Genomic DNA, 11,481 nt, shown 5'->3' on the forward strand with positions numbered 1-11,481 from the left:
CGCCCGAGCGGTGGCGGCTGCAGCGCGGGGCGGGGCGCCGCGACCCCCGTCCCTCCCCGGCCGCCTCCGCCCCCTCGGTCGGAGACGCCGCCGCCCGACTGGCTCGGCCTCGCCGCGCGGGGACCGTAGACCCGGCCGGCCCGAGAGCCATGGCCCAGCCCAGCGAAGAGGCTCTGCCCGGGCCCGAAACCGCGGTGCAGATCCGCGTCGCCATCCAGGAGGCCGAGGACGCGGAGGAGCTGGAGGACGAGGAGGAGGGCGCGGAGGCGCTGGGCGCGGGGGACCCGGCTCGGTATCTCAGCCCCGGCTGGGGCAGCGCCAGCGAGGAGGAGCCGAGCCGCGGGCACAGGTAGGCAGGCGCGGCGGCGCGCCCGGCCGAGTGGGAGCCGCCGACCCCCGGGTCCCAGGGAACGGGTCGGGGATGACAGCCCAGCGATCGGGGTCAGCCCCGCCGCCGGGGACGCTGCTCTGGGCCGTCTCGTGGTGTCAGAACCGGCTTGTGACAGTCGTTGGTGCTCCGGTCCACAGCTTTGTAACCCCACCAAGGCTCCCTCCTGGGGCTGGCGGCGAGGACCTGAGGGCTCTGGACGTGGGCATGCTCTGGAACCTAGGCGGAAGTCCTTTCTGGGCTATCCTCGACCTGTCCTCCCCAGGAGGAGCCTCTCCTTGCGTGAGCTCACCCAAAGACCCTCGGAAAAGCCTAGCCCAGCCTGGTCTTCAGCTCCGAGGCTGCGCCCCAACCCCAATCCACCCCCGTCCGCGTGGTCCCATCTAGCCCTCACTGCCCTGTCTGCTTATCAGTCCAAATGGCTTCCTCAGTCTCTGCTTGGGGGCAGGCCAGGCAAGGCTGACACTTGCCGCTGGTGGATCCCAGGAGGACTGATTTCATGGTGTAGAGAGCTCTCTTGTCCTGATTTGGGATCACTTCAGGGCTTGCTGCCTGCATCCTCCCCTGCTTGGGGATTCCCATTTTCATCCAGCCTTCTCCATCTGACTTCTATTCTTGCATCATCATCTTGCTTCCTTGGCGTTGAGTTCTTGGGTGATGGGTAATCTGGAACGGGGTATGGCACAAGAAGCCACCTGTCTAACCTGGCCTCTGGGCCCAGGGACTCTGCACATGCTTTTAGCTGTCAGGACTCTGTGGAATTATTCTGTGGCAGGCATATATTTCCTAAATTGGAAGAAAACTCAAGGTCATAAGGAGACTGAGGCCAGAGCTGACTGACCCCCATCACTGGCTGACCCTTTCCCAGTGGAAAGGGTATGGATTTAGGGACCCAAAGATTCAGGGCAGTTCAGTGGAGACAGAGGTATTCGAGGAGGAAAATCTAGCCCAACAGTTTAAAGCAGGAAAGCTGGGCCACAGTAGATGAGACAGTAGATATATTAACACTTCATGTACTGTAAAGCTTGATTCATTCATTCAGCTCTGTGCAGAGTGTTGAGAACATATAAATAATGAATCCAGAGTCACTGGCATCTCACAGTCTTGAGAAGGCAGCCACCTAGTAGAAAAATTTTAGAAGTCATGTGTAATAGCCCCTAGTGATTTATCTTCCTGCCTTTTTTTTTTTTTTTTTCTTGCCCGTGACTGGCAAAAAGATGTCCCCTATCCTGGAGGCTAAGTTTTGAGACTGTACCATTAGCAGGGATTAAAGCTCTACTTATTTCTTGGGCCCGGAAAGGCCCCTTATGAGATCTAGGAGAATATGATCCTCAGTTCTGGTAGGCCGCTTGCCCTCACCCCCAACTCTCTCCCTCCTTAGCCACCTTTCTCTCCCCGTTTCAGTGGCTCGAGTCTCATAGAGCATTCAGTGTGAAGCATTTCCTGCTGCCCACTGGCATAGCATTGAACCCAGAAAATCCCTGGGGCTCTTCGGGGTAGTGGAGCTGACAGAGCCCAGCAGGCAAATATCCAGAGCACAAGGAGATGCAGCCAAGAGCAAGATCCACACTGTCCCCTGTTTGGGCCTATCCTGGCATGGGAGCAGCCACCACCCTGAGTGAGCACTTCTCGGCTCTCAAAGCCTGCAGTAGAAAGCCCAGGTTCCTAAATCTGCCTGGTGAGGTGTGGCACCCACCCACATCATCCCCTCAGCTCATTGTTCCCTACCCTGCCAGTCCTAACAATTCTTACTCCCAGACAACCGACCCCCTCTGGGTCCCTGAACACAAGGTGAAGTTTGTGTGTACATGCCTTTGCATTCACACTTCTAGGTCGCTCTGATTGACTGATTTCTAGTCAGCCTGAAAAGCTTCACTGCCTCTTCCCGACCACCCCATCCTTACCCCAAAGCTGGATTTGTTTCTGCTCTTTTGTGTTGCTGTAGCCCTGTCCATTTTATGCGTAGCACTTACCCACAATTATAATTCTAGAGTTCTCTCTCCCACACCAGAATATGAGCTCTGCGAATTTAGGGACCATGTATGCCCCGTTCTCATTGTATCCTCAGCACCTGGCACGTAGTGGGTGCTCTATAAATATTCGTTGAATGGATACACGTCTCTGTCATCACACTCATTTCAAGGAGTTGAAATACTTGTGTGTTTCTCCTCCACTAGAGAGTGAGATCCTTGAAGGCAGTGACCTTGCCTGAATCCTCTCCATGTCACCAGTACCTAGCCCAATATCTGGCTTATACCCGGGGGAAAAGGAATAAATGGAAATAAGGAAACATCTTTATAAGCTCCAAATGTTCATTAGTTTTCTCCTCACATCTTGTTCACTAAAAAGATCTCTCTTTCTTTTAATCTTTTTTTTTAACTTAAAAATTTTAAACATAAAATGTGATAGAGTAGTACTGTGAGCATTCATATATGTATCCATCATTGAGACTTAACAAATGTCAATATTTTCCCATATTTGTTTGGACATATAGTGTGTATGGTTTTCCCTGAACCATTTGAGAATACCTCGTATAAGACTTGTACCATAAGTCCTTTATTTTGTAGTGTTTTATTGATGATGACGTTCTCCTGTAAAATCATAACACTATTATTGCAATTAAGAAAATTAACAATAATTCTCTAATATAATTCCTAAAGTAGTCTAATAGCCAAGTTCCATATTTAGGTTTCCTGAAATTGTCTCATTTTGTGTTTTATAGCTGTTTCTTTTTCCCCTTAAACCAGAATCCAATCCAGGCCAAGGTGCTTATTATGTTTCTTTAGAATTTTAAAATCTAGAACATTACTTTTTTTAAAAAAAAAATTTGCTATCTCAGAACTAAGAGGCCAGATGTCTTGATTGTCTCACAGTTCGAATTGGTCTAGTAATGTTCTCGTTGTCCATTTTAACTTGCTCCTTTGTACCAGGCATTTCCTATAAACTGGAATTTATTACTAAAGGCTCGATTAGACTCAGATTAAACATTTTGTCAAGAATACTTCCTAGGCAATGCCATGGACTTTTCATTGCATCACCTTAGGCAGCATTCATCATTAGTGATGCTAAATTTGACTTCTTGGTTAAGGCTATCTCTCCATTGAGATTAACAAGTAATATGTGTGGGCTTGTGAATATTCTTTCACCAATGACCTTTCGCCTAGTGTTTTTATCATCTGCTGATGATCCTTGCTTGAATCAATTCACTGGAGATTACAAATTGGTGATTTTGTAATTTTATCATTCTTTGAACATTTATGAGTTGTCATTCTTCTGTAAAAGAGCTTTGTAGAGTTTTCACTAAAGAAGCAAGCAGACATGGTTAATTATTTCCCCTTTCTTTGAGCATTTCCTTGCTTTCTGATACTAGATATTCTAGGCTTAATTTGTATATCTCCTACTCTAGTCATGAGATCCTGCCATTTCCACAGAAATCCCTGTTTTTTTTTCAAATACTAGTGGGAATGTATTTAGAAATGAAGAGTTAGAATTAAGAGTGCTAATCTCTATTGGGACATGATTGCTTTTAGGCCCTTTCAATGGACATAACTAGAAAATATATTTTTAAAAAATAAATTTATGTTGATAATTACAATTAAAATTTAATATAGGGCTTTTGCTTTACTTTTATTTTTTACACTGGAAATCTTGATTCCTAATAAATTGACCTATTTACTTGCTTGCTTTGTCTTACAATATGTGAAAATGATTTAAAATTATAATATTAAATTAATTTATTAATTGTACTAATGTTAAATATTAGTACAATTAATAAAATCACTGAACACATCTACTTCTCACTTAACAAACAGAAACATCTAGGTTTCTCTCTCTCCGTGATCTCTGGGTTGGTGCCAGAATGAAATGATTGCACAAGCTATCATTTCCCTGTTCTGGATGATGATGATGAAAGCCTCGTTTATCAATGCCAATTTTGTGCCAGACTTGAAACGAAGTATTTTATATACCTTATCTCTGTTCCACACCACAAACCATTATTTAGATCTGCAGAGACATCCACACGTTGTACTCTTTTCCCAGGCCCTAGGAAATATACCAGAACACCATGTCACAAGCCAGGTCATGATCTCTGTAATAAATATATAAGAACCTGTGAGCTACACAAACACACGATGTGGCCTCTGCTAGTGGCATCCAAAATGTAGTTGTTCCTAAGATGCCTGTTCCAAGTTGAAGATGTACTTATCTATGTCTTCAGTCTGCCTCTATAAAGAAAGTTTATCTTTTGAATCTGCCCTCAGTTTTTATATTGCATTATTAATTTGGTTGCCTTTTGAACCTTTTTGGATTCATCATCTTTTTCTAGAGGCGAGGCAAAAGAAACTTCATACAAGTGGTACCAGACCCTAATGTTTTTCAGAAATGATGTTTTCTCTTTTGTGTTCAAGATCCTTCTTGTTGTTATCCAATTTCTTCCTGGTCTTGTGGCCAAAGCACCAAATTACACCATCTGCAAGGATAGATGAATCCAAGAATCTTTCCTGTGTTGAAAGTCACATTACTCCATCATTTTAGGATATTTTCTTTGTTTAAGGTATCATTTGATTAACCCCTCAATTAACATATCTGAATTAGCTTGAGATTTAATGAGAAAAGCAGTTTTGGAGATTTTATGCTGCACTTATTTCTCCAATTTATTAATAAAGATGATAAATATTTGAACACTGGTCTGTGGAGCTCAATCATCAGTTTTGAAATGTGGCCCCTTATTTCTACACTTTGTTTCCATTTCCAGCAGGTTTACAACTATTACAAAATAGCTCATCACCACTCCCAATTTGCAATGCTTTGTTTAAAATGAAACAATAATGTATATGTAAAACTTAAATGTAAAACTTTTCTGAAGTCCTCTTGAAAGGCCGCTAACAAGATATTCATTGGTAACCATACTTTCTGTCTCAAAGAATCCTGATAGGTATGATTTGCCCTATGGAAATGATTCACTTTATATTGACGATATTTTTAAAATTTTTACAGTGTTCAAGGCTCTGGGTTGGTGCCAGAATGGAAGAAACCAATATGAATCCTACTCTCCAGACACAGTTCAGGGCACTAAAAAAACGTGCATGCAAGTAGTTCTGAAACAAGTATAGGCAAATGTTAGTTGAAAGTTGAAATGATTTTCTTCCTAGGAGAGTTGCATTTGAGATGGACCTTGATGTGTAGCTAGGATTTAGACCTGAGAGTCAAGGGCAACGCATTCAGGGAGATGGGAACAGCATGCACAAAGGCATAGAGTCCAGAAACTATGAGCCTTACAAAGAACTATGAGTCTTTTTTATTTGCTTGAAGCAAATAAATCTCAAAGGAAATAGATAGAAACAAGTGTGGAAGCTGGTTATAGCCAGATTTTAAATAAATCTGACTAAAGAGCTAAGGACTGTGGATTTTATTTAATATGAACTAGGAAACATTATTGTTGTTGTTGTTGTTAACATTATCATTAAAGTAGAGCAGTGACATAGTTCTTCTTCAAAACATGTAATAAAGCATAGAGCAGAAGAGATTTAACCCAAAATACAATTAAAGTGTATTTTTCTGTGTATACAAGGGTAGGGCATGCCTGCCAGTTGGCATGCCCTACCCTTGTATATTGAGCCACCGAAGAAGAAAACCAATAGTAGTATACAGCTGTAGAGGGAACCCACATGACCTACCAAGGAAAAGCAACCCAGACCTTCATTCTTCAAAATGAATAGCAATGGAACCTAACTCCCCACTCCTCAAGTGTAGGCTGTATATAGCGACTTCCTTCCAAAATGTACAATGTGGAAAGAGAGAAAAGAGAGTCACTCTGTAGTGGAGACAGACTACCTCAGCGAGGTGACCAGAGTCAACATCCACAGTGATCAGTCGTATTGAAAGTATCTACCCTTGATATGATGTGGTGAAATGGAAATTTACTTCTGTAGTCCTCCCCAAAATCCATATCCCCAGTCTAATCATGAGAAAAATATCAGACAAATCCCAAATGAGGGACATTCTACAATATACCTGAACAGTACTCTTCACACACTGTCAAGGTCATCAAAAACAAGGAAATTCTGAGAAACTGTCACAGCCAAGAGGAGCCTGGGGATATATGATGACTAAATGTAATGTGGCATCCTGGATGGGATCTTGAAACAGAAAAAGGACATTAGATAAAAACTAAGGAAATCTGAATAAAGTATAAACTTTATCTAATAATAATATATCAGTATTAGTTTATTAAATGTATCATACTAATGTAAGCTACTAATAATAGAAGAAGCCTGTTGTGGGGTACATGGGAACTCTTTGTACTATTTTACAATTTTTCTGTAAACCTAAAACTATTATAAATTTCTTTTTTAAAATCCTTATTAAGAAAAGATAAACCATTTACCAGTGGCATGAAGAAAGTCAATGACATGAAAGTCAAGTGGGAAAAGTGACCCCCAAAGGCTATAGAGGTGACACTATTGGAAACAAAAAGACTAAAAAATATATACTCCACTTAGTACCCTGAAAGAGAATTTAAAATGTTGCATCCACAAAGCAAGAACAAGATGCTCTTAAAAAAGGAACAATCTGAAGATATAGAAGAGTTCTTAGAGAATAAATAATCACTGAAATTAAAAAATTCACTAGGAAAAGTTTGAAGATAATGTCAAGGAAATCTCTTACTATGCAAATCAATGACAAATGTAAAGACGGACAGTATGAGAGAAAAGATAAGATGTAGAGGATCAATCCAGGTGGTCAGTCAACTAATAGGACTTACAGATATGTAATCTTAGTGAATGCCTTTGCTCTGCAGTGAACACTGTTTACATAGTCATAATAATAATATGTTGACTTTCAACTTTTACTATCTATCTGTATACAAAACATAGAAAATTAATTACAGAATAGAATGTAAATATTATGAACCATGACAAAACGAAATAAAGGTACACCTGATAGAATTTGAAAGGTCGGAAATGAAAGAAGTGAAGCAAAGTGTAGAGTAATAATATATGATCATATATAGTGAGGAATTGAGAAATATCATTTAATGTTGGTGGAATAAGAAACAGAGTTTTAAGTATATTATTTAACAACACAATTAGAAGACTAATAGAAAAAACAAAAATAATGTAAAATTTTAAAAATTGAAAAAAGAGGCTTTGGGAGATGAGTGATTCCAAATCCTTGTGTAAGAGGACATAAATACTGGCAAGTGAGAAACAGAGCTATGAGCATGTGTTATAGAGACTGTAAGGCAGCTCTCAAGAACTAAACGGTTGGATAGAGGTTCCCTCTAGGGGGGAGAGGTGGAACAGGGAATTGTTTTCTTTGTAAATTCTCTGAAATATTTTATTTTAGTTTTTGCTATGTATATGTATTACTCTAATTTTGAAGATTCATTTTTTCCAGCTTTATTGAAATATAATAGACAATTAGTTGCTTGTATTTACATTGTACAATTCAATGAGTTTTTTTTCAATTATATTTGGCATACAATAATATATTAGTTTCAGTCATACAGCATAGTGGTTAGAAATCAGTGTAACTCATAAGTAATCACCCCACTAAATCTAGTACCCCTCTTTCCCTTTACATGTTTATTACAACATTAACTGCTTTCTTTATGCTATACTTTATATCTCTATGTCTATTTTATAACTATTCATTTGTACTTCTCAATCCTTTTGCCCTTTTTCACTATCCACCCACCCCCTCCCATCAAGTAGCGCTAAAATATTCTCTGTATCTATTAGTTTATTTCCATTTTTGTTGTTTTTCTTATTTATTTTGTTCTTTAGATTCCACATGTTCATGAAATCATGTGATACTTGTCTTTCTCTATATGACCCATTTTATTTAGCATAGTACCCTCTAGGTACATCACGGCAATATCTTTTTTCCATCTCCTTACTTTTAGTCTGTGTGTGTCTTTTAATCTGAAGTGAGTGTCTTGTAGGTATCATATGTAGAGGTCTTGTTTTCTTATCCATTCAGCTACTCTATCTTTTGGTTGAAGCACTTAATTCTTTTCCATGCATGTTGATACAAATGTAGTTATTACCATTCATTATTCATATTTTTGATACATGTTTTTTTTTCCTTAAAGAAGTCCCTACAACATTTCCTTCAATACTGGCTTAGTGATGAATTCCTTTAACTTATTTTTGTCTGGGAAGCTCTTTATCTGTCCTTCAACTGTAAATGATAGCTGTGCTGGATAAAGGCTTCTTGGTTGTAGATCCTGGGTTTTCATCACATCAAATATTTTGTACCGAGCCCTTCTGTCCTACGTAGTTTCTTTTGAGAAATCAGCTGCCAATCTTATGGGTTCTCCCTTGTAGGTAACTGCTTTTCTCTTGCTGCTTTTAAGATTCTCTCTTTGTATTTAACTTTTGGCATTTTAATTATGTGTCTTGATGTGGGCCTCTTTGAGTTCCTCTTTTTTGGGACTCTCTGGGGTTGTATGTCTATTTCCTTCACCAAGTAAGGGAAGTTTTCCATCATTATTTCTTCAAATAGCTCTCAACTTCTTGTTTTTCTTCAGATACTCCTATGACATGAATATTTTTACATTTTACTGTGTCCCATAGGCTCTTTAAATTATCATTATAGTCTTGGCTTCTTTTTTTTTCTTGCCATTCTGATTGAGTGTCCTTGGTTTCCCCATCCTCTATGTCAGTGGTTCGATCCTCTTCTTTATCCATTCTGTTGATTCCCTCTAATATACTCTTCATCTCAGATAATGTGTTCTTCATTTCTGATCATAACTGATACAGAGTCACCACCCGACACACTATGGATTGTTTACTATGAAACTGTGAAAGGAAAATGAGCTTCTGAGATAGATAGCTTGATTCTGGACACAGTGAATTTGAAGTCAAAATGTTAGGCAACAGACATATGAAAAGATGCTCGAGGTCACTAATCATCAGAGAAATGCAAAGTAAAACCACAATGAGATATCACCTCACACCTGTCAGAAAGGTTATCATCAATAAGTCCCAAAACAGCAAGTGTTGGTGAGAATGTGGAGAAAAGAGAACCCTCATACACTGCTGGTGGGATTGCAAATTGGTACAGCTGCTGTGGAAAACAGTATGGAGGTTCTTCAAAAAATTAAAAATGGATATACATTTTGACCCAGAAATTGCACTTCTGGGTATTTATCCAAAAAGAAAAACAAAACAAACAAACAAATAAAAATAAAACCCAAACAATAATTCATAAAGATCTATGCACTCTAATATTGATGGCAGCACAATTTACAATAGCCAAGATATGGAAGCAGCCTCAATGCTCATCAACAGATGATCGGATAAAGAAATTATGGTTCATATATACAATGGAATGTTACTCAGCCATTAAAAAAAATGAAATCGTACCATTTGCAACAACATGGATGGACCTAGAGGTTATTATGCTGAGTGAAATAAGTCAGACAGAGAAAGATAAATACCATATGATTTCACTTATATGCAGTATCTAAGGAACAAAAAGAACAAATTAATCAAAAACAGACTCACAAATATAGTGGACAATTTGGTGATGCACAGAGAGGAGGCGAGTTAGGAGGCTGGGAGAATGGGGTGAAGGGTTAAAGAAGTACAAATTAGTAGTTGATAGTTGGTCACGGGGAGCATGGAAGAGGGAATGTAGTAGCATTAATATGATGGCTAAGTGGAGCAATTGGAGGGATCATTTTATGAACACTATAGATGTCTAACCAATGTACTGTATACTTGAAACTAATTTAAATAAATAAATTTATTTAAAAAATGTTAGACAGGCAAGGCAGTTAGGAATTGAGAACTGGAGCTCAGGAATGAGGGAAGGATGGAGGGGTGAGAGGAGAGGCAGATTTGAATTGAATGAACTAACCAGGAGCTGAAATGTAGAGGTTGTCAGAGTTAAGAAGAGATCCTTGGGGAATACCTACATTTAAAAATGGAAAAAGAAAGAGGAGACAAAAGGAAGTTAAATGGGGAGAAGAATCAGAAAAGAGTAAGTCATATAAGCCCAGGGAGAAGAGTATCAAGAAGAAGGTGGTCAGCAGTGCCCCATCTTGGGTCAAGAGGACCTAGATGGAAAAAAGTCCCCTAAATATGGCAAGCGGATCTTTTGTGGATGTCCAGACACAGAACAAGCTTGGAGGGAGGTGGCACAAGGGAGCTCTAGGCAAATCTGATTGGATGAGCTTCTTTTTCTTAATCAAGTCCAAGGTAGAATCATCTGCAGGGAGTAAGACCTTTCCATGGCAGACCTTGGGAAGAACAGGAAGCTCTAGAATGGGTACTGGCAAAGTTGAAAAATTACATCACCTTCCATTATGTTTTATTCCTTTACAAATACAGTTTTTCTAATAGCATCAACTGCTCTAGTTTGGGAGTTGGACTTACTGGTACCTTGGTCCCTCTGATGATCTGGTCACTTCTGATATACTAGCCATTTGTAGTAAGTTAGACCATTTTGCTAATACCCCTAAGTTCTCCCGAAATTCTTCATTGGTCATTATCACACACCTTACTCCATCCTCTGCTTTTATTGTCATCTCTGTCAGGTTGGCTCAGAATTTCCTATGCATTTGCAGTTATTTTATCTGGTATAGTCAACTTATGTTTTAACTACCATTTAGCATATAAAATTTCTCTAATAAAGTGAAAATTCGTTCTGTCTATCTTGCTTCGCCTTTTTCATTGATTGTCCCACTGACATTTTCCTTTGGCAAGTTTTGAAGACCTCTTCTCAGTGTAGTATTACTATCAGAGTCTTTGGCTATACGTAATAGAAAACCCAACTAACAAGTGAATTAAACAAATAGGATTTTATCTTTCTCATGTAATTAGAAATCTGTAGGAAGGTAGTTATAGGAATTGGCTCAGACGCTCAACAACATCAATAAATCAGGCCAAGCTGATTCTCTCGGTTGTTCCTTATGGCAGTAAAATAGACACTACAGATCCATCACATTTACACTCAAAACAGAAAAAGGGGAAGGGGCAGAGCCAAAAAGTTTTCACTTGCGTGTTATTGGCCATCACATGACAAATGGCTACTGCCTGTAAGATAAGCTGGGAATATATATATTTAGTTTTTTCCCTTTC

At 39.7% G+C, this 11,481-nt stretch overlaps 1 protein-coding gene across 1 annotated transcript in view; it reads left to right on the forward strand.

Moving 5' to 3' along the window:
* Positions 1-5: 5 nt before the first annotated feature.
* Positions 6-11,481, forward strand: part of LARP6 (La ribonucleoprotein 6, translational regulator) — a 20,719-nt gene continuing 9,243 nt past the window's right edge. Inside the window, exon 1 of the mRNA XM_039856482.1 lies at positions 6-349. Within this exon, the coding sequence (XP_039712416.1) occupies positions 150-349 (200 nt within the window). The 5' untranslated portion in view covers positions 6-149. The remainder of the gene's footprint in view (positions 350-11,481) is intronic.

Source organism: Pteropus medius, unplaced genomic scaffold (genome assembly GCF_902729225.1).
Source record: "Pteropus medius unplaced genomic scaffold, Ma_sr-lr_union100, whole genome shotgun sequence".
NCBI classification, from domain to species: Eukaryota; Metazoa; Chordata; class Mammalia; order Chiroptera; family Pteropodidae; genus Pteropus; species Pteropus medius.